Genomic DNA, 24,099 nt, shown 5'->3' on the forward strand with positions numbered 1-24,099 from the left:
AGAAAAAAGCTTGAAATTTAAATGGAAAAAAGGAAAAATTAAAACTGCTCAGGGAACCTTCTAGAAGTTTCCTAAAACTGGTAAAACCGGACAGAAAGGTTCCGAAAACCGAACGACTGGACCGGCCCAGTAAGCTCGATTTTATGCGTTTGCTCGACAACAGCGAGTCTCAAATAGGGATTTCCGAAAGTATCTCAAAAAAAAAAATAGGGATTTCCCAAAGTATCTCCAAAAGAAGGAAAGGGTAAGACCGCAACAAGACCTAGATTCCGAATCCCACCCCAATCTTCGCCGGCGCCGCCGCCGCCGACTTCGATTCCGTGGAATTGGCTCTGTCTGCCGCAGGTATTACTCCTTATTGCTCTTCCCCGTTGGACGGTTCGTCTTTTGTTTCCCAAGATCTTGATTGTGGCTGATCTGTAGGGTATCATTCACCATGAATTTTTCTTCTATTGTTGATTGTTGGTTTTGAGATGCTATTCCGACTCGCCTTCCGGTATCTAATTCTATTGTAATCCTTTATTTAGGAAGAAGAAAGATCAACATTTGGGGTCTCCTTTTTTAGGAGCAGAGGGAATTAAAATGAAGGCGCGGCAGTTGGTGAATGCGGTGCAGAGGTATGGCAGAGGCGGATTGTATACGGTGAGTCGCATGAAGGCCGAGGAGCAACTCTTCTACGGATCCACGGCGGAAGCACAAGCAGCAGCAACATCAGCGGCATCCAGGATGGAGGTCATGTCGCGGTTGCCTGCGCCCAGGCTCAGATTCGAGTCATACCGCTCAAAGTACAAGAGGCTCGATTTCCTGCCCTTCTATGGAGGAGGCAGAGGCCACGATAGCAAGCTGCTCTGCCTGGACTCTGCCGGAAGCGCCATCCTCTGCAACGCGGACGGCCGCTCCCTCCAGCCGGTTCCCAACCTTAACGAACCTAAGGGAGTCAGCCCCGCCTCCTTCTCCATCCCCAGGACCGACGCCATTGACCCCAAGCGCGCTGAAGCTCTCTACGTTCTCAGCAGATCCGCCCCCAGCCGCAACTCCTTCACCTTCGAGGTCCTCGTCTATGGCGAGAAGACTTGGCACTGGGTTGTGCTCCCACCGCCACCGTACGTCAACGACCCACTCTATGACTCCACATTCATCCAGTCCTACACGCTGCTGGGTGATGGCTCCACCATCTGCATCTCCTCCCCTGAGCATAACCCTGTCGGCACCTACTGCTTCGACACGGTTAGCCGCAAGTGGGAAAAGGCTGGTCGCTGGGCGCTGCCCTTGTACGGCAGGGCTGAGCATGTCCCTGAGCTTTCCAACCTCTGGTTCGGCATAGCCGACAAGAGTCCCCACTACTTGTGCGCATTGGACCTCTCCAATCTGGACGGGGCTCCGAAGGTGCTTAGTGACTGGCCAGATCTCGACCCTCCTCAAGGCTGGGTGCAGATAAGGAGCAGCCTGCTGTACCTGGGAGCGCGCAAGTTTTGCATAACCAAAATATTTGACATCGGCGACCAAGACACCGAAGAGGTCACGAGTGGCGTCGCGGCTGTGTTTACTGGGGTGGAGATGATCTGCGGAGCTTCTGGTATGGAGGTGGTGCAGGATGGATCATCCGAACTCCAGATGGTCAGGCACAAGTCCTTTGTCAGCTATGATGGCATCGAGTGTGTCCTCTGAGTTTTTTTTTTTTTTTTTTTTGACATCAGTGTGTCCTCTGAGTTACTAGTAGGGAAGTGAATGGAAAGGAGAGCAAATGACTTGTTGGCATTTCTTAAAGGACTGCCGAGTGGTGGTTTTCATTACAACTGGATCTCTATGTTATCAGGTGAATCAACTGTAATAGTTGAATGATGGTTGTATATTGTGGACAAGCCCTTTGCTCGCCCTGCCTCGTGCTTGAAGAGTGTAATCCCCGTGCTCTATGCGATTGAAACTCAGTCATTAATTTGATATACATATTTTTAGTAGCTCAAAGTCTCTGTCGACGCTCTCGCCCTCTCATCCAGATTGAAGACTCACCGCCCTCGCCGTCGACGCTAGGACTGCGTGGCGACCATGCCGTTATGGAATGAGGCAGAGCGCCCACCCCAACTATGATGATTCGATGAGGAGGAAGGTGTATCCTATTTTCATGGCTCGGGTTAGGGTAGGGTTTCACTGATTTGAGGATTTTCTGTTTGAGTTGTATTAGCTCAATTTGGTTGGTGTTTTAGATGCCATACATGATTTCCTACAAGCATTTGAGTGGGTTAGCTTACGATTACTCTACACAAGAGTCCTAATCAGCTACGTCGGTGGAGAGGGGGTCCTCTACGGAACCGTCTTCCTTGTCTTAAACGACAAGGTTTCTCAAATCTTCCTTCTATAAGGCACATGGGTTGGCATGATGGCCCAGGGCAGAAACCGATCTGGGGGCCTCCGGACGGCCTCCTTGGGCCGACAACAAGAGAGGTGAGACACTCCTGAGTCGTAACACCATCAAAGAAGAAGAGAACTACTCGCAACAAACCACGGAACGGGGGAGAAATGGGTCGGCCCAGTAATGACGCAACACGAAAACCTTGAGGCGGGACGGAGCTCTGTCTCGCAATAAGAGAGACATAGCCCTCGCGCTGCACACTGCCTTGAGCCTTGGGTGCATCCGCCAGCACATGAGCGCCTATACAACCCTTGAGGGACCCCCCATTTGAAGGAGGCGGCCAATCGCAGTGGCGTTGCTCAGGAGGGGTGGTCAACATTTTTTCTATGCACATTTAAGATTTTACAAATGCTTTATAAAAAATCAAATGCAAGATTAACATTTTTTTTAATGGATGGTCAACAGTTTTCTATACACATTTAACATTTGCCAATGCTTAACTAGCATTTTTAAAATCTTCAAACTTGTCGACTTTTTTTAAGATGCTTGATTAACATTATTATATACAATGATAAAAAATCATTTTTAATGCATGGTTAGCATATTTCTCACATTTAACATTTTCCCAATGCTTGGTTAACATTTTTGAATTACTTGTTCATCATTTTTTTTCAAATGTTTCATTAATATTTTTATATACATGATAAAAAATCATTCTTTATTAATACATGTCAACATTTTTTGTATACACATTGAACATTTCTCAAATGAATGATTAACATTTCTCAAAACATTATGTAAAGTATATTTTTGTAATATATATGTTTAGAATATTTGAAAGTGTAAAAAAAAGTAAAAAAAAGAATAAAACATGAAATAAAAACATGAAAAAACTGAAAAAAACTAGGCGTGTACTACCGCAAACTGGGCCGGCCCAAATGCCCGCACTGAGAGTCACTTCAGCGAGTCGGAAGCTCGACTCACTGAACGCGAGATATAGGCACACCACCTTTCACGTGCACCGGAATGCCCTGCGGCTCGCGCAGTCTCTACACACGCCGAGGCCCGTTAACCTTTGACCGTGCACTATAAAAGATGGTATCCTTCCAAATGGGATAAGAGAATTCTTATTAGTCTCTTTCTTTCTCTCAATTGAATAAGTAAATAGCGAACCAAGCTGTGGTTGGATGGTTAGAGGGACTGTGTTATCCCCAGCCCACCAGAGTTCAAATCCTGGTGCTCGCATTTATTCCAGGATTTCCGGTGATGCGCATTCAGTGGGAGGAGACGTTCCCGTCGACGACGAGGCGCTTACGGTGACTTCGTAAATTTCAAGATGATATGCTGGCTCAGTCTTTCGGAGGCGCTCATAGGGGTAGGGTGTGCGTTTGTGCGTTCATAGGGGTGAGTGTATGCGCGTGTATATGAGCGCTTGTGTCTGTACTGATGTTCAAAAAAAAAATTGAATAAGTAATTGGAAAATAAAACAGCAAGAAAGGATCCTATTCTATTTTCTTGTATTACCTTGAATCTTGGGTATATTTTGTAGAAAAAAAGAAACTCCACACTTAGTTGTTGATAAAACGAAATGCCTACATTTGGTTTACAAAACTAGTTCCCCTAAAAATAAGTTCAAAACTAGTCTAGGAAAAAAATAAAGGCACAAATTTCCCATTCAGTTCGGATAAAGGCACAAAGACTATTTTGCTTAGCAATTTCCTTTTGCTTCACTCGGAACCCGAGTTCAGAACATATTTTTTTGGGTCTGGGGAGCACATCTAGATGTGGCTCCAAGTATTGCATATCTAAATGACTCAAATATAAAAAGAAAAAGAAAATACTCAAATGAATCTTCACATAAAATCAATGACATAGGACTTATATGTACAATACTTGGGGCATATCTAGATGTGTTTTTAGCAAAAACTGTTTTTTTTACCAGTTAATCATGAATCAATTGGATATTTTGTTTACCTCTTTTGTACTCCCAGGAGTACATACTCCCATCCATTAGCTGCTCCTTAATTAAAAAAATAGCTCCTTTTGGATGGGATATACCCTAACAAACTAAACCAACTGATAGGAAAAATAGAACTATTGTTTTTTTGAGTTCAAATAGAACTACTTTTTAGGTGTGTGCGCATGGGTGTAGGTCCTTGATTTTTTTATTTTGTTTGAAACCTACGTCCTCGATTCTAGAATTATGGGATCGTACTGTTTTTTAACGTGGTTAAGGGATAATACTACTGGATCCTAACTTCTGAAGGTACAACCTTTTTGACTCGTGGTATGTACGAGTACATATAGGTTGAAATTAAAGGGTATATAGGTTCAAGTGAAGAAGTGCATGCACGTGAGGTATATACTAATTTGTTTTTTAAGGGTGTCTACACTAATTTGTTGAGCATCCATGTATTAATATTTCTTGGCCGTATATACAAAATGTTTAATGAAGTATATACTTCTTGGCACTATATTTTTTCTTGACTCGATATCTACCGCTTTTTTCCAAACGGAGTATATACACTATTTTTGCGATAGAGTATGTACTACATTTTAGAGATGGAGTATGTATACCCACAAAAAAAAGTGATGGAGTACATACCACATTTGTTCAAGTGAAGTATATGTCAGATTGTTTTTCGTGATAGAGTATATACTGTCGTGGGAACGGATCTGACAGTAGAGGTAGGGGGGTACTTAGGAGAGGGCGGAGTCTAGCTACGGCGAGATTGTACACTCGGATTTACGAGTTCAGGCCCCTCTCGGAGGAGGTAATAGCCCTACGTCTCAGTGCCGCGAAGGCTTTGTTTTGATTGAAGTGTTGAGTTATAGGGGGCGCGAACCCTTGTGCAAGAGGGGAGGGGTGGCTTATATAGAGTCCGCTGACCCCTCACCGTCTTCAGTTACGCAAGGGTGCAATGAGAGAATAAAGGCACGAACGTTACTGGAAACGCCCGTGTTTAATGATCTTTACAGTGACAAAGCGAATGCCCAACCGATGCCATCCTGGGGTGGCTCTAGGTATTCTGTCCTTCAAGTGAAATCTTGTACTCCGAGTGAATAACAACGGTTCAGTGGAAGTGGGACGACCGAGTGAATCTTCTGTCGAGTGAGTTGCACCCTGTGGTCATTTCAGTCGGTATCTCCTTTCTAACTTTGTAGGCCTTGGCCCCTTGTGTAGTGTCCTTGGGTAGAGCATGTAGGTTAGGCCTAGGAACCTACCCTAGATACATGTCATCGTCATTTGCCCCCGAATAGATCGAGGTTCGAGTGAAGAAGGATTGAAGCTGGCTTTGACCTGACTCAATGTCTTGGAGACACTTTTGAGGAGTCTGAAAGTACGCGAGCTGTTAAATCCTCCGTCAGTCGCCTTGATCGATTCTGGCTTCTTGAGTATCTAAGTGGAATAGATAGCAGAACATCGAGCAGACTGAATCTGGATATCTCTGACGCAATCGATTGATTTGCTGGACCCGGATTTTGCGGGATTCAAAATTTGGAGAAGCGCGCGGGTCGGCTACAGCACGGTAAGTGGGGCAAGTGGGGAGGGACTCCTCGATCTTCGCCCCACCTTTTTCGCCACGTATCGGGCTAGCGTCGGTTGTGGGATGCGCTGAGATTGTGCTGGCCCATAGGTCAGTCACCTCGGACGCGCGGGTATAAGAGACGAGATGGGCAAGGCGTGCAACAATGTCCTCCACTTTCCCCCTTTCTTCCCCGTCTCTCTGCTTCATCCATCTCAGCGCAGCGCCGCCCCGTTCGCTCTCGTCGACCACCGTAGGGATGGCGAAGGACAAGACGAAGGCATTGGAGCGTGCCAAGAAGGTGGCCAAGGGGAAGAAGGGGTCGAGCTCGCGGTCCGCTCTGCCGCCGGGCTGGATCCAGGGCGATTGGATCCCCTCGTCGGTCATGGAGGATGATCTGGAGGGGCTCGTCGCCGACGGCCTGCTGGCGCCCAAGTCTTGGAGGTTGCCGGAGGGGGAGTCCGAGCTTGCACCGCGCGACGGCGAGGGGGTTCTTCTTCTTACCCATGTGGAAAGAGGTTTTTCCTTGCCTCCGCATCCATTCTTCCGTTGTTTCTTGAACTTCTTTGGTGCGCAAATCCACCACTTTCCCCGGAACACCATATCGTATCTTGCTGCCTTTGTCTCAATGTGCATAAACTTCCCGGGATGCCATCCTCATTGGGGGCTATTCAAACATATTTTCACTTGCCGATCCCAGTCGGTCAAGAAAGCCAACCCGAGTGACGTGAAAACCCACGTGATCCAGATGTGTGGGAGTTTAGGTGTTCAGATGAGGGGTAGAAGCGCCTTCCCTTCCATGACTTTCCCCGAGTCAGTTAGGGGGGTGGCAGTCGACCTGGTTCTATTACAAGGACATTCTGACTCCGGGTGCGTCCACTGGCCTTCCCCCTTTCTCTCTGGAGAGACTCAAAGCCCCTCACTCGTTGACTGTGGATGAGGAGGAGAAGGGCGAGTTTGGGATCTTGGTTGAAGCAGTCGTTGAGCTGATCTGGGGTGGAGTGACGGGCCTGGACCTACTGGAGGTGTTCCTCAGTCGACGCATCCAGCATTTGCAAGCGCGAGACCATCCCATGTGGTTGTACTCGGGTGCAGACGACACTGCTAGGACCCATCCAGAAGAGGTCAGCGAGGATACTATGGCCTAGTGTCTTAGGAGCATCTCCGGAGCCTGCAACAACCCACGCGGAGCCAAACAAATTCTGCCTTTCGATGCTGAGAACCCACCAGGAGAGGTGAGACATAACTTGTCGAGTGAATTATCTCTGTTTTCAATATGCAACTGAATTGAGGACCGACTGATTTTGACATCTGTGTCTTGCAGGCATTCACGAAGATGTACTCGCCCGTGCCGAACGGGGAACAATTCACTTGAGGAGCGGAGAGCGAGGGCGGGAGTGCCGACTTTGATTATGCTGACAACAGTGAAGACGACAACGACGACTCTGATGATAGCGAAGAAGTCGACAACAGTCAAGATCCGGCGGTTAGCCAGGGCAAGGCTATGGTGTCGAGTGTCAGGAATCAGAAGCGCACTCGGACAAGAACTCCTGACCCTACTGAAAAAACTGCCAAGCAAGCCAAGATTGTTCCGCCTAAGCCTCGGAAGGCTCTGCCCAGGATAAAGGTTACTGTGCCCATTACTTCAACGTGAGTACCATTCGTATCTTTCCTTTCTTCATTGTTGTGGATCTTCATCGTTTTTCTGACCGAGTGGAATTCTGAATACCAGGGCTGCTACTTCTGCGACGTCCCATATGCAGATCGACGACGAGCACGCGGAAGCGGACGCAGCCACTTCTCGGGGAGGTATGATCAACTCACATTCTGCTCTGTCTCGCTAATTGTTCTGATGGTCGACTGAGATCTCACAGTCAAGTGACTACAGCACCCACAGACATCATCCACCTCGCAGACGATGACAAAGAGGAACCTCCAAAAAGCACAGGAGGAAAAGGCAGGACCTTAACCGCCTCACGGAGCTTCACTAGGAGAGTGCCTTCGGGCCAAACGTCTCATACGCCGCCTGAAGTTGTTCTTCAAGAGCCAGGTGGTTTGTCTCGAGCTGGTGCTTCTTTCGCCGCCCTTCCATCGACTGCTCTACCTCTGGTGTCGACTGCTCCTACCTCGGGTCCGACTGGACAACCTCAAGTTCTGATCCCTCCAGCTGCGTCACCGACTCCTACGTCGAGCACGTTCACTCTGAATCATGTCCCAGAGGACCGGACTAGAGCCAACAAGGAGGCTATGATTCAAGATGGTCTGATGATGCAGCGTCTGAAGGAAGTGTACGAAGCTAGCAAGTCTGCTTACGACGGCAGTTCGGCCCTTCAAGCCATTGTCCGAGTAAGTACGATTGTAAGTTGATTTCCGATTGGTTTTTGTCCTGTTCGTCCTGGTTCTGCACACCCACTGGGTGTTCTTGATTTAGTACTCATCTGGTTGTGATTTTGCATTATGATGTTCTTCACTTGGGCCAGTCAGGCTGAGGCCAAGTGGAACGGATCCAATGGGGGCACGCTGAGTGCACCCACTGGGTGTAGTCCCCGAGACCGCCGTCGAATGTTTAATTCGGCGGGGGTCTGAGAATGTTTTTTTTGCAATTCTTCCACTCGAACCGGTCAGGCCATGCCAAGTGGGAAACTTATCTAGTGGGGTCACGCTGAGTGCACCAACTGGGTGTAGTCTCCGAGACCGTTGTAGAATGTTTGATTCGGCGGGGATCTTAGAATATGTTTGGTAGTAGCAATTTGGATGTGCTCTTCTCCACTCGGAAGTGGAGGAAATACTTTGAGAATCTTTCTCATCGCCGACTGAGTATTTTTTGTTGATCTCAGAAATCTTGTGAACTTGGAACTCGGTATGTTGATCTGGATAAGGAGAAGATTCAACTCCAACTAGATTTAGAACATGCCAAAAAGAACTTGGAGCATGCTCAGACTAAGGTGAAGACCATGGGAGGTAAATTCTGGCGACTGAGTGTACTATTGTACTTTTGTTCTGCCCTTTGAACTGATTAGTTTTACTCAACAGATGTGCATAATGAAAACCAACAACTTCAAGCGCGACTCAGGAATGTTATTTCTTTAGACACCATGAAGCAGGCCCTGGAGAAGAAGGATGAGGAATTTGCGAGTGCCCAGAGGGTGGCCAAGGAGAATACTGAGGCCGCTGAAGCGAAGCTAGCTTCAGTCAGCAAGCTTGAAGAGGAGAATGCAACCCTAAAGACTATCATTGAGGAGGTGAAGAAGGAAGCTGCCCAACTTAAGGAGGAGAAGATCTTCTTGGCCGACAAGGTGGGCCAGCGCTCACCCAAAAGAGGGACGAGCTAGAGGAATACCAGGGAACCTTGCGAAGAAAATGTACATCATGCTTGAAGGTATCTTTTTTCGTCTGAGTGAAGTCTCGAGAGCTTCGAAAACAATGTTGCTGCTAACTCACACTATTACAGAAAACCTTATACACATAAATTTAGCAGTAGCGCGGGTCAAAAAAGGGCGCTAGTGCTAGGTAGTAGTAGCGCGTGAGAGAAAAGGGCGCTACAGATAAAATTGTAGCAGTAGCGCGTGCACGCATAAAAGTGCTACTACTAATATTCCCATTGATAAGACGATAGGCTACGCATAGCAGTAGCGGGGTTGAAAGAAGCGCGCTACCGCTAGGACATAAGTAGTAGCGCGTTTCCTATGAAAAGCGCTACTACAAATGGAAATAAAATAAAATGAAAAACAAATAGAAAAGTAAATGAAAATAAAAGAAATAGAAAAAGGAGAAAGGAAAAAATAAAATGTAAAGCAAAATAAATGAAAAAGCGAAAAAAGGAGAAAGGCGTAGCAGTAGCGTCTGTTCGTAAGAGCCGCTATAGCTAATGTAGCTGCAGCGCGTTTCCTAGACCCCCACTATAGAAACAGAAAAGGAAATAAGAAAATGGAAGGAAATTACATAGCTATAACAGTAGCGCGTTTTGTGAAAACCGCTATAGCTACCTTAGCTATAGCGCGTTTTGCGAAACGCGCTACCGCTAAGTTTGACTTAACCAAAAAACCGGTTCCCCCCGGCCACCACTTCTCCCCCAAATCCAATGACCCACCCCACCGCCGTCTCCCTGATTCGCCATCGCCCCACTTCGCCACCGTCTCCTGCCGACGTCGACGCCCCAGGAGCCACCAGAGCCGCGCGTCGTCGACGCCACCGGAGCCACCCCCAACGCCACCGGAGCCGCGTGGCCTCATCAACGCCACCGGAGCCGCCGTCGACGCCACCGGATCCTCCCTCGCCACAATTGCCTCCCTCGCCGTCACCGGAGACGCCCCTGCCTCCCTCGCCACCACTGCCTCCCTCGCCACCACCGGAGCCATAGCCCCCACCCCTCCTCTCTCTCTATCTCTCATGCATATATAGCACAAACACTAGACAAAGAACCTAGGTTAACTAGTTTAATTAGGTTAATTATCTAGGTTAGTGCAAAAATTTAGTTAGGGCTTTGACAGAGAACTAGTTAGGTTAACTAGTTTAATTAGGTTAATTATCTAGGTTAGTGCAAAAATTTAGTTAGGGCTTTGACTGAGAACTGGTTAGGTTAACTAGTTTAATTAGGTTAATTATCTAGGTTAGTGCAAAAATTTATTTAGGGCTTTGACAGAGAACTAGCTACGTTAACTAGTTTAATTAGGTTAATTATCTAGTTAAACTAGGTTAACTAACTAGGTTAAATAGGTAGGTTAATTAGGTTTGTTAGATTAACAAGCTAGGTTAAGTAGGTTGGCTAGGTTAGAGCAAAATTTTATTTTAGAGCATTAGGTCAGAAGGGTTAGAGAAATGGAGTTCCTTTGCAATTTAATTGGGTTCTGTCCTAGGCAGAGAAGGGTTAGAGAAAATAATGTGTGTGTGTGTGTGAGAGAGAGAGAGAGAGGAATAGCTAGATCAACATAATTTGGGTTCTGTCGTAGGCAGAGAAGTGTTTAGTGAGGTCATTTTGCAAAGGTTTTTGATTTTTGAAAAGACCACTATTTTTCAAGGAAAAGAATTTAGGCAAGTTTTATTTTAAAGATGATCCCTTCCTAGACTTTTATTGTTGATTATATCTTTTCATTGAAGTGGTTCGATTGTGCCCAAGTGGCTTTGTTGCTTCCAGGGAATGAAGCCGAGTGGCCTATGTTTTGCCGGGTTGATTCATTTCCGTTCCGGCAAATTTCAGGTTCTCGATTTGTCCACTTTTTAGCAAAAGTCATGCCGAAATTTTTCATGAATTTCGGCATGACTTGTGCTACAAACTAGGACATATCGAGTGCCCAAGATTTGCCGCACGGGGAAGGAGTCAACGTTCCTGCATGTCATTATTCATTTTATTAGGTCTAGAATTAATTGACTAGATTTAATCGTAGGAAACATGGCTAGCAACGATAAAGGACAGGGTTCTGGTGACTGCGACAACATCTACCTGGCGGCAGAAGAATTTTTGAGGGAAGCCGACGATCAAGAGTTGATGTTGGTGGGTCCACGTGTCACATCGGAGATTGAGACTGACATCGAGACCGGCGCTGAGACTGAGACCGGCATCGAGACCGGCGCTGAGACTGAGACCGGTGCCGAGACTAGCGGAGCCCGTATAGAACCGAAAGCAAAGAGGCAACGGCTTCCTAACAAGCTCATGACTACTAGACTGGTGGTCACGGAGGTGGACGACGGCAATTTTGAGCCAACCGCGCCCGAGGAAGCGCGCGCGTGCTACGACAATCAAATAGTATGCATCATACGGACAACCGCCACCATCAACGATGAGAAACTAAAGAAGATAGATAATATGTGGCCCTCCCTCCTAAAGAAGCTGCACCAGATATTCTTGTTCCCGGGCCGGAATGAAAAGGATTATAAAGATCCAGATAAGGACCCGGTAATGAAGAAAATAAACAAACATGCCATGACCAAGTTTAGCGACGTGTTGGCTGCCTGGAAATCATGGGTGAAATATCAGATCATCATCAAAAAGGAACCCTACTCCGAGATTGTAAAGGATAATCCGACAATCACGGCAGAGCACTTTCAAATATTCAAGGCGGCTTGCGAGGCCGAAGCTGCCAAAAAAAAGTCGAAGTACATGAAGGGGCTTCAACAAAGGAACATTGGGAGCCACCACCTCGGAAGCCCTGGTTACGGCGGGAAGAGGTCCATATGGGCCAAGGAGGACGCGGAAGCCGCAAGTCTGGGCATCCCAGACCCCTTGGCGGAGTTCACCTTCCCGTAGGAGCGTGACGTCCTCAGGGCCCGGCACCGTTGGGACCTAGTGAAGAAGGTTTTTGAGACGAACCCGGTCACGACGGAGTTCATGAGACTGCTAGTAATTTTACTTTCTGATCAATTTGACTGCATGTTAGTCATATTTGTAAACGATCCTTGTGCCTGCAGAGAGAGCAGCACAGGATTGCGGCCGAAAGCGACTCGCCGTCTGAGGCGTTGGCGAGGCCCAAGTGGGACACTCCATTCAACCGGGCGTTGAACATATTGAAAGGACTCCCGGTGGAGACTCGACCGTCGTATGGACACGTGCACGGTGTCGGAGACGGTGCCATGTGGAAGAAGGACTATCGTGAGACCACGGAGGAGAGAAAGGAAAGACGGAGGTTAACTGAAGAAAACATCGACAAGAAGGTTGAGATTGCGGTTGAGAAGAAATCATCTGAGACAGTAACAACAGCGGGAGCTGCTGCAAAACAGGTGCTTGTAGATATGTCCACTACCTTGGTTCCGACCGTTTTCAATTGGAGCAGGCGAAATCCAGAAAAAAAATGTAGCGGACTTTCCCCTTGCTGACTTCTTGGGGAGCAGCTGGACTAGCATTGCACCAGCACCTGCAGCTGCACCTGCTCCCGCACCGGCTCCCACACCGGCTCCCACACCGGCTCCCGCACCTGCTCCTGCACCGGCTCCCGCACCTGCTCTGGCACCGGCGCCGGCACCGGACGTGCTCGGCGGTGCTTCGTCTTTGGCTGAGCTCGACGCCCTCACGGTATCTGTCACACCGGCCCTCTTCAATAAATGTATAATCTCCCGTTTTCATTGCCTTTCGGATGTCTCACGTCGCAGACTTTTCTTTGCAGGCCGATGAAACCCCGTGCACCATATTGTACACCATCGGCGACCAGAAGGTGGATGTGGGGAAGGCGATGATAATGGAGCCAAAGGAACCATTGTTCCACAGGCGGCCGATCCCCCTGGACGTCTTCAAGGTTTCCGTGGCCAGTGTCAAACCGGGCCATGAGAATTTGGCTCCTCTGATAGTAGTGGGGGATGACGACGAGACCCCGCGGCGGCTTGGTGATTGTTGTAATGGGTGGGTCCTATTATGGCCAAAGAGTCTGCTTCGTCTGGAGGCAGCCGGGAGCACACCCACGAGCACGCAGTTAGGTATGAACATGAACACCTCACCTACTCAATTAGCGTCGGCTGTCGTGCTGGGTGATAGCGGAGGGGGTGAGGAAGAGGCTCCATTAATCGTTGGCGACGTCGCCATAGATGAGGATGAGGATGACACTCAACAATATGTCAATACTGGTGCCTACTTAGGGTTTGAGCGTCATGAGTCGGTGCCTGAATTGTGGCCTCCGGAGTCTGAACGTATTATGGACAACCTTCCGGTACCAAAGAAGTCTAGGAAGAGACAGAGGAAAGGCAAAAAAGCTGATTCTATGATCCAGCCGCCTCAGCAGCCTCGGGTTCAAGACCATATAGATATCTCCGGTGTGGCAAAATGGCATATCGCCGGTGAACCAATCCTACCTGAAGCAGCGATAGGGGCCAGATTCGGCGATGTAAGGAGGCTTCATGACGATGTGCTATGGAGAGAGAAATGCCTCATCGCCTCAAAAAATCCAGGATACCCACTCTACGCGGTTAACGTGCCGCGGCAATTGTCGTACGTCGACACATTCCCCGCAGACAAGTTCTTCCTTCGATTCGATTACATCTTCGACATGTATCACTGGAAGAAGCTGGATTTTACGTTTTTACTCCTTTATGCCTTGCACATGAACTACCTCATCGGGGTTGAGCAGATACCTTTTATTTGTGTCGCTGACCCCTACTTCATGCACGAGGGCTTCTTGGCAGTCTGCGCAAAGCACTGTGAATTCGCGAGGGACTACCTCGTCAATTTCATGCTCGCCAATAAGGACAAGGAGGAGATTCTTGTTCCTTATCATCCCCTGTAAGTCATCCGCGCGGATATCCTTCCTTCGATTTCAACCATTCATTTGCATGGTGGAGGCTAATTAATTTAAGGTTTACTTATTTTGCGCAGCGGCGGGCGCGCCGTCCTCATCATCCTCTATCCTCGATACTCCCACGCTCTTTACTTGGACTCGTCGAAGAACATTACCAAAAAGGATTACACCCACATCAAGTCTGTTCTCGACAGTGCTATCTTTTACTACAGCAAAGGGGGTGGAGAGGTCAACGACAAGAAGACAAGGAACGGCATGCCCGCCTTCAGCCATAAGACCGACTTCTGCTGCATCCAGCAACCGAGTGATTCTCTTAATGATGGATTATATGTCCTACACCACATGCTGGAGTACAGACGGGATCACCAGAACCTTCGCATGTCACCTAAATCCGACGATGCCCATATTCTGCAATGGGCAAAGCACTTAGGAGATATCGAGGATCATCGACTTCGAGCTGAGTTCTATCACATCCAGCACGAACTTGCCCAAATCATCATGAAGGAGGTCCTAAAAAAATAGGGATGTTCTACGAAGAAGGAGAAATGTCGCGGGAAGACGACTGAACATGCGTAGCCTCTCAGCGTCTCGACATGAAGCCTTTCACTAAGCTCGGGGACTTTCTCCCTGACATGGATGGATGGCACGACATGTTGGAGTGATTGTCGATATATGACAATGTGTCCGTTTAGTCCATACTTTCCGTATGACAAAACTTTGAGTTATGCACGGCGAAACTTTATTTGTGATGTAATTAAACCGTCCTCCTCTACTAGCGAAGATCACTCTAGTTAGGGCATTTTGGGTACGATGAACTTTGCTATTTATGCTTATGATATGTTGCTTCTATTTTTGCCAAGTCTATCTCTTTCTGTTGCTCAACTATATATGTTGCATATCATCGACTCATTTGACGATGCAGGTGCATAGATCATCGATGGCGAAGAAGTGCTACGCCAGGAGTATACGACGAGTGGCCGGAGTGTCAGGCCCAGGTGTACCGGTTTCCGGTTTCCGAGCGACAGCCAATAGTTAGTTTAGGTTCACACTAATGCGAGAGAGGGATACGAACTCATGTACTTCATAGTTCCGCTCTCACTCATAGTGTAGCTCTTCTCCCATATATCATTGTTTAGATGGATGACGATGTAGTTGCAAGTAATTGAGACTTGTATCGCTATTTTTGAGATGATGACGAGAGACCACTTTGTGTTGGATGATGATTATGATGATGACATGATTTGATGAGACTATTTGTATGTATATGCTACGATTACATTTGTATGTGTATGACATGCTAAAGATTATTGTATAAAGCCTATTCAAATACAAAACAAATATGCAGAAAAAAAAACAGAAACTAATAAAACTAGCAGTAGCGAGGGGAACAAAGTTAGCAGTAGCGCTCCCTTACCAGTAGCGCTTCCTGCTAAAAAGCGCTGGAGATATTAGCAGCAACGCTCTTCGGCAAAGCGCGCTACTGCTAGCTGATACGTTTCCAACGTATCTATATTTTTTGATTGTTCCATGCTATTATATTACCCGTTTTGGATGTTTATGGGCTTTACTTTACACTTTTATATCATTTTTGCGACTAACCTACTAACCGGAGGCCCAGCCCGAATTGCTGTTTTTTTACCTATTTCAGTGTTTCGAAGAAAAGGAATATCAAACGGAGTCCAAACGGAATGAAACCTTCCGGAGCGATCTTTTTGGAACAAACGCAATCTAGGAGACTTGGAGTGGATGTCAAGAAGCAGCCGAGGCGGCCACGAGGTAGGAGGGCGCGCCCTAGGGGGGTAGGCGCTCCCCCACCCTCGTGGGCCCCTCGTGGCTTCCCTGACCTACCTCCTACGCCTATATATACTCCCGTACCCTGAAAACATCCAGGAGCACCACGAAAAACTATTTCCACCACCACAACCTTCTGTATCCGCGAGATCCCATCTTGGAGCCTTCGCCAACACTCCGCCGGAGGGGGAATCGACCATGGAGGGCCTCTACATCATCTCCAAGGCCTCTCCGATGAGTTGTGAGTAGTTTACCACAGACCTTCGGGTCGATAGTTATTAGCTAGATGGCTTCTTCTCTCTCTTTGAATCTCAATACCAAGTTCTCCTCGATCTTCTTGAAGATCTATTCGATGTAACTCTTTTTGCGGTGTGTTTGTCGAGACTCGGTTAATTGTGGGTTTATGATCAAGTTTATCTATGAAAAATAATTGAATCTTCTCTGAATTCTTTTATGTGTGATTGGTTATCTTTGCAAGTCTCTTCGAATTATCAGTTTGGTTTGGCCTACTAGATTGATCTTTCTTGCAATGGAAGAAGTGCTTAGCTTTGGGTTCAATGGTGCAGTGTCCTTTTCCAGTGACAGCAGGGGCAGCAAGGCACGTATTGTATTGTTGCCATCGAGGATAAAAAGATGGGGTTTATATCATATTGCTTGAGTTTATCCCTCTGCATCATGTCATCTTGCTTAATGCGTTACTCTGTTCTTACGAACTTAATACGCTAGATGCAGGCAGGAGTCGGTCTATGTGTGGAGTAATAGTAGTAGATGCAGAATCGCTTCGATCTACTTGTTACGGACGTGATGCCTATATACATGATCATGCCTAGATGATCTCATAAATATGCACTTTTCTATCAATTGCCCGACAGTAATTTGTTCAGCCGCCGCAATACTTATGCTATCTTGAGAGAAGCCACAGTGAAACCTATGGCCCCTGGGTCTATCTTTTATCATATAAGTTTTCCATCTATCTTTTATTTGCAATCTTTACTTTCCAATCTATATCATAAAAATACCAAAAATATTTATCTTATCTTATTATCTCTATCAGATCTCACTTTCGCAAGTTACCGTGAAGGGATTGACAACCCCTTTATCGCGTTGGTTGCGAGGTTCTTGTTTGTTTGTGTAGGTACGAGGGACTTTTGAGGAGCCTCCTACTGGATTGATACCTTGGTTCTCAAAAACTGAGGGAAATACTTACGCTACTTTGCTGCATCACCCTTTCCTCTTCAAGGGAAAACCAACGGAGTGCTCAAGAGGTAGCAAGAAGGATTTCTGGCGCCGTTGCCGGGGAGGTCTTCGCTCATGTCAAGACATACCAAGTACCCATCACAAACTCATCTCCCTCGCATTACATTATTTGCCATTTGCCTCTCGTTTTCCTCTCCCCCAGTTCACCCTTGCCGTTTTATTCGCCCTCTCTTTCCCGTTCTCCTCTCTCTTTCGCTTGCTCCTCGCATTTTCTGCCGTTATGTCTGAAACTGGGGAGATTATCGTTGACATGGACAATAATAATAACATGGAAAATTTTGATGCTCCTGCTGAAGAACCCACTATCTTACATACTAATTTTTTTCGAATCGGTAGTGGTAATATTATTGGAAAAGGGGTTATTCCAGATTTCTTTACTTGTGTCGGTGCTTTACCTTCTATGGGTGGTTCTATTCTTCATAGAACTAGTAGTCTTGCGGATGCTATTGTCATGCTTATAGTTGAACTTGAAAGGTAGTTTATGCACATGCACCCTTGCATACAAAGGATTTTCCTATAATTTTCTAATATTGAGCACTCTTCTATTAAGCGCGCCGCTACTATATTTTTGGCACATGAGTTCAGATTTATAATAAAAGAGGTCAAAGAAATCTTTGCGCACTATAGGGTGGACGCTGGCCGTCCTCCCATAGAGGCAATCCTCTTTGATCAAGAGGAATTAATGCGCTTTCAATCTTTAGAGTATGTTGCTTTTAATGAAAACCTTAGAGAAAAGGTTCCTACCAATGTTCTAGTTGATACAATTTCCGAACTTAATAATGATTTTGCTATTCGAAATAATGAGTTAGGATATTCTCTTGAGTATAGGCTTACGAAGTTCTGCCAAAAAATTACTTATAATGATGAATTGGTTGTGCAATATGAAGGGCCAAAGGAGGAACCCATACCTCCAGAGATTGATCTTGGGGACTTCTGTCCCATTAAATTTAGCCCTTTTGATTACTTTTGCTTGCCTCAAAGAAAACTTGCTGCTGAACGTAGGGAATATGAAATGAGTTTTCGTGATCTATCTTATTATTATGGCAATACTTAGATCTATCCTCGCTTTTATGCCTAGCTAGGGGCGTTAAACGATAGCGCTTGTTGGGAGGCAACCCAATTTTATTTTTGCTCCTTGCTTTTTGCTTCTCTTTAGTAATAAATAAATCATCTAGCTTCTAGCTTCTGTTTAGATGTGGTTTTATGTTTTAATTAGTGTTTGTGCCAAGTAAAACCTATAGGATAACCTACGGTGATAGTTAATCTGATTCTGCTGAAAAACAGAAACTTTTGCGCGCACGATAATAATCTTTACCTAATAATAAAGAAAATTGAGTTTCTTTCGTCCGTCATGCCATTTTTCAGGAAAGTCCCTCTATTTCAGAGAATTCAACCCGCAATCCTGTTCTAAGTTAAAACGAATCGTTATTTTCGTATTTTACACAAAAGTCCTTGTCTTTTCTTGAAATCAACCCGCCGTCTGGATTTAAGTCACACACGAACCGTTATTTTACATTTTTCGAAACCCCCCCTAATGTTTTAGATAATTCATCCGCGGATCATATTTAAGTCAAACAAATGCTTTTTAAAATCATCCATACCTTTTAAACCGTAACTCCGATTTGAACATGTTATATATGAAATTTGATTAGATATGTAGAATATGAATATGAGATTATTTTTACCTTTTAAGTATCTTTAAATATTATTTTGGAATATATTTGAGTCAAACCAAATGATTTTCTAAATTATCTGTATCTTTTAAACCGTAACTTCGATTTTAACATATTATATATGAAATTTTATTAGAAAAATGTGTGGAATCTAAATATGATGTTAATTTTACCTGTTAAATATGTTGAAAATATTATTATGTAAGCAAACTTATAATTTATAGCGTAAGATCCGTTTTTCATACCGGCGGCGATCCGGATTGCAAATAAACACTCCACTATAACCATATACGGAAAAGAAAACATCGATAACTACACGTGCATACCTCTGAAAAATGTCGCAAGGGAAAACTACAGATTTCTCATCGCGAGAGTGAGAGAAAGCGAGCGAGAGAGAGAGAGAGAGGGAGAGAGAGAGAGAGAGGGAGAGGGAGGAGAGAGGGAGAGAGAGACGCCTTAGGATTAACCATATTCAACACACGTTTTTTGTTGTTTTGTGTGAACACCGAGGCCATCGCCGGCGAGGGTGAGAAGGAGGATAAGCGGCAACACAAATATGATGCCTCGCAAAAATAAAGAAGATGGACCTATTGTGGTCTTGAGTGATGGTTTGAGTTAAGAGTGTGTGTTATGTTTTCTCTCCCATTGCAACGCACAGGCTCTTTTGCTATTTTAATACATCACAGAAATGTGATTTTGCGTTGATTCTTTTTGCAGTAGATCTATAGACAAATTTACCAGGACTTCCTATTTTGGTAGATTTTTAGAGTTCCAGAAGTATTCGAAAGTTACAGATTTCTACAGACTATTCTATTTTTGACAGATTCTGTTTTACGTGTGTTGTTTGCTTATTTTGATGCATCTATGGCTAGTATCGAGGGGGGGGGGGGTTATGAACCATAGAGAAGTTGGAATACAGTAGGTTTAACACCAATATAAATAAAGAATGAGTTCATTACAGTAACTTATGTGGTGGTTTTTCCTTCTTGCACTAACGGAGCTTATGAGATTTTCTGTTGAGTTTTGTGTTGTGAAGTTTTCAAATTTTGGGTAAAGATTTGATGGACTATGGAATAAGGAGTGGCAAGAGCCTAAGCTTGGGGATGCCCAAGGCACCCCAAGATATTCAAGGACAACCAAAAGCCTAAGCTTGGGGATGCCCCGGAAGGCATCCCCTCTTTCGTCTTCGTCTATCGGTAACTTTACTTGGAGCTATATTTTTATTCGCCACATGATATGTGTTTGGCTTGGAGCGTCTTGTATGATATGAGTCTTTGCTTTTTAGTTTACCACAATCATCCTTCCTGTACACACCTTTTGGGAGAGACACACTTGATCCGGAATTTATTAGAATACTCTATCTGCTTCACTTATATATTTTGAGCTAGATAGTTTTGCTCTAGTGCTTCACTTATATCTCTTAGAGCACGGCGGTGGCTTAATTTTGTAGAAATTGTTGATCTCTCATTCTTCACTTATATCATTTTGAGAGTCTTTTAGAACAGCATGGTATTTGCTATGGTTATAAATTTGGTCCTAGAATGATGGGCACCAAAGTTGGGTATAATAAAAAGGGTCTTTTACATCTGCGTCCCTAACTCGAACCCACTACTCACATTTGCCCCTAATTTGAAAGCCTGCTCAAAAATGCCCCACCGCCATTAGGTGCCCTTATAGAAATACCCTTCCACTCCGTTTCCGTCTGGTCAAAGGGGTTTGACCGTTTACGGGGCGTTTACTGGACATTTTGCCCCTCTATTCACTTGTCACTTACACATGGGCCCTACCCTAGGAAAAAAACTCTGGCTTATCCCCTCTCTCTCACTTACTAAAAAAACTCTATCACTCCTTGACATGTGGGCCAGGGACTCACTTGCATGGTCAACACTAGTCCACACGCTCCAAAGCGAGGCTAGGCTCGGCTCGCGTGGATCAGCCGGTGGCCGTTGCCGGCGAGAGGCGGCGCGCCTGCAGGTGAAGATCAAGGGGACGGGCTCCGGGTGGTCTGTTGAAGGATTTGCAGGTGGTGGTCAACGTGGATGTCGGCGGACAGCGACGGCATGCACGGGGAGCGCCTGAGACATTCTGTGGAGGACGCCGTCGCCGCCGTCGCGGTCGGAGGCTAGATCGAGACCAAAGAGCATGCCCTTGAGCCCTTCTGGACGCCTCGCCTCCGCCCAGCATGGTGAATCGGGCCTATGGCCGCATGTAGACGATGGCAGAGACTCCGATCTCCGCCATAGATGCGCATTTGGCCTCCTAAATCTGGCTGCCCTGAGCCACCATTGACCTTCCCGACCTCCGTGTCGTTGTCCGTGAAATCACGCGGCCCTACTCCTCTCTTCCCCCGCTCGATTCTGTTCCCGAAGCGCCCTGCCCGAAGCCGGCCGCCATGACCGACCACGACTGGCTCGGTCGTGTGCACGCGCCCACCTACCTACCTGTGCGGCAGTTCCACCCCTCCGTCAGACGACCCCGAGCCTCCCACCATGGCCCTCACACGCAGGCGCGTTATCCTTCGCCGGCGGCGACCACCGGCCGAGCCGCCAAGCCTCGCCGTGACCACGTGCGAACAAGAGTTGACCCTGACAGTGGTTCCAATGGCCCACATGTCAGGGAGAGAGAGGGGGGTTATGAGAGAGGTAGACAATTTTTTAATATTGGTGGGCTCCACGTGTAAGTCAGAGATGGGATGAGAGAGGGATTTATTTCTTTTCTTTTCCTAGGTAGGTGCCACGTGTAACTGGGATGTGCACAGAGGGGCAAGAATGTCGAGAAAACGTGAGGAAAACGGTCAAAGGCCTTTGACCTGATGGAAACGGCACGGAGGGGCATTTCTGTAAGGGCACATAACGGCGGAGGGGCAAATTTGAGCAGACTTTGAAATTAGGGGCAAATCTAAGTAGGTGGTTCGAGTTAGGGACAGAAATGCAAATGGCCCTAATAAAAACCATCATAGAAAGTGAATTGGATGCCATGATCAATTTGATGCTTGATAATTGTTTTGAGATATGAGGATGGTGATATTAGAGTCATGCTAGTAGAGTAATTATGAATTTTAGGAATACTTGTGTTGAAGTTTGTGATTCCCGTAGCATGCACATATGGTGAACCGCTTTGTGATGAAGTTGGAGCATGATTTATTTATTGATTGTCTTCCTTATGAGTGGCGGTCGGGGACGAGCGATGGTCTTTTCCTACCAATCTATCCCCCTAGGAGCATGCGCGTAGTACTTTGTTTTCAATGACTTGTAGATTTTTGCAATAAGTATATGAGTTCTTTATGACTAATGTTGAGTCCATGGATTATACGCACTCTCACCCTTCCACCATTGCTAGCCTCTCTTGTGTCGCGCAACTTTCTCCGGTACCATACACCCACCATATGCCTTCCTCAAAACAGCCACCATACCTACCTATTATGGCATTTCCATAGCCATTCCGAGATATATTGCCATGCAACTTTCCACCGTTCCGTTTATTAAGACACAATCCATCATTGTCATATTGCTTTTGCATGATCATGTAGTTGACATCGTATTTGTGGCAAGGCCACCTTCATAATTCTTTCATACATGTCACTCTTGATTCATTGCATATCCCGGTACACCACCGGAGGCATTCACATTGAGTCATATTTTGTTCTAAGTATCGAGTTGTAAGTAAATAAAAGTGTGATGATCTTCATTATTAGAGCATTGTCCCAAGTGAGGAAAGGATGATGGAGACTATGATTCCCCCACAAGTCGGGATGAGACTTTGGACTTTATAAAAAAAAAGGAGGCCAAAGAAGCCCAAAAAAAGAAAGAGGCCAAAGCCCAAATAAAAAAATGAGAGAAAAAGAGAGAAGGGACAATGTTACTATACTTTTACCACACTTGTGCTTCAAAGTAGCACCATGATCTTCATGATAGAGAGTCTCCTATGTTGTCACTTTCATATACTATTGGGAATTTTTTCATTATAGAACTTGGCTTGTATATTCCAATGATGGGCTTCCTCAAAATGCCCTAGGTCTTCGTGAGCAAGCAAGTTGGATGCACACCCACTTAGTTTCTTTTGTTGAGATTTCATACACTTATAGCTCTAGTGCATCCGTTCCATGTCAATCCCTACTCACTCACATTGATATATATTAATGGGCATCTCTATACCCCGTTGATACGCCTAGTTGATGTGAGACTATCTCCTTCCTTTTTGTCTTCTCCACAACCACCTTATATTCCACATATAGTGCTATGTCCATGGCTCACGCTCATGTATTGCGTGAAAGTTGAAAAAGTTTGAGAATACTAAAGTATGAAACAATTGCTTGGCTTTTCATCGGGGTTGTGCATGATTAAATACTTTGTGTGATGAAGATAGAGCATAGCTAGACTATATGATTTTGTAGGGATAGCTTTCTTTAGCCATGTTATTTTGAGAAGACATGATTGCCTTATTAGTATGCTTGAAGTATTATTGTTTTCATGTCAATATGAACTTTTATTTAGAATCATTTGGATCTGAACATTCATGCCACAATAAAGAAAATTACATTGAGAAATATGCTAGGTAGCATTCCACATCAAAACTTATGTTTTTATCACTTACCTACTCGAGGATGAGCAGGAATTAAGCTTGGGGATGCTTGATACGTCTCCAACGTATCTATAATTTTTGATTGTTCCATGCTATTATATTACCCATTTGGATGTTTATGGGCTTTACTTTACACTTCTATATCATTTTTGGGACTAACCTACTAACCGGAGGCCCAGCCCGAATTGCTGTTTTTTTGCCTATTTCAGTGTTTCGAAGAAAAGGAATATCAAACGGAGTCCAAACGGAATGAAACCTTCGGGAGCGATCTTTTTGGAACAAACGCAATCCAGGAGACTTGGAGTGGACGTCAAGAAGCAGCCGAGGCGGCCACGAGGCAGGAGGGCGCGCCCTAGGGGGGTAGGCACGCCCCCACCCTCGTGGGCCCCTCGTGGCTCCCCTGACCTACCTCCTTCGCCTATATATACTCCCGTACCCTGAAAACATCCAGGAGCACCACGAAAAACTATTTCCACCGCCGCAACCTTCTGTGTCCACGAGATCCCATCTTGGAGACTTCGCCGGCGCTCCGCCGGAGGGGGAATCGACCACGGAGGGCCTCTACATCATCTCCAAGGCCTCTCCAATGAGTTGTGAGTAGTTTACCACAGACCTTCGGGTCCATAGTTATTAGCTAGATGGCTTCTTCTCTCTCTTTGAATCTCAATACCAAGTTCTCCTTGATCTTCTTGGAGATCTAT

General features: G+C 45.9%; 1 protein-coding gene across 1 annotated transcript; it reads left to right on the forward strand.

Moving 5' to 3' along the window:
* The first annotated feature begins 212 nt into the window (after positions 1-212).
* LOC109754943 (uncharacterized) lies at positions 213-1,791 on the forward strand. Its single transcript, XM_020313834.4, has 2 exons — positions 213-345; positions 528-1,791. Exon 2 carries the CDS (start codon positions 583-585, stop codon positions 1,666-1,668), a length of 1,086 nt encoding a protein of 361 aa, XP_020169423.1. The 5' UTR covers positions 213-345; positions 528-582; the 3' UTR covers positions 1,669-1,791.
* Positions 1,792-24,099: the final 22,308 nt, after the last annotated feature.

This window comes from Aegilops tauschii, chromosome 2 (assembly GCF_002575655.3).
Source record: "Aegilops tauschii subsp. strangulata cultivar AL8/78 chromosome 2, Aet v6.0, whole genome shotgun sequence".
Lineage (NCBI taxonomy): Eukaryota > Viridiplantae > Streptophyta > Magnoliopsida > Poales > Poaceae > Aegilops > Aegilops tauschii.

What these genes read in the sequence shown, in the direction of transcription:
- LOC109754943 (XM_020313834.4), top strand. Translation starts at nt 583, where the DNA reads ATGAAGGCGCGGCAGTTGGTGAATGCGGTGCAGAGGTATGGCAGAGGC.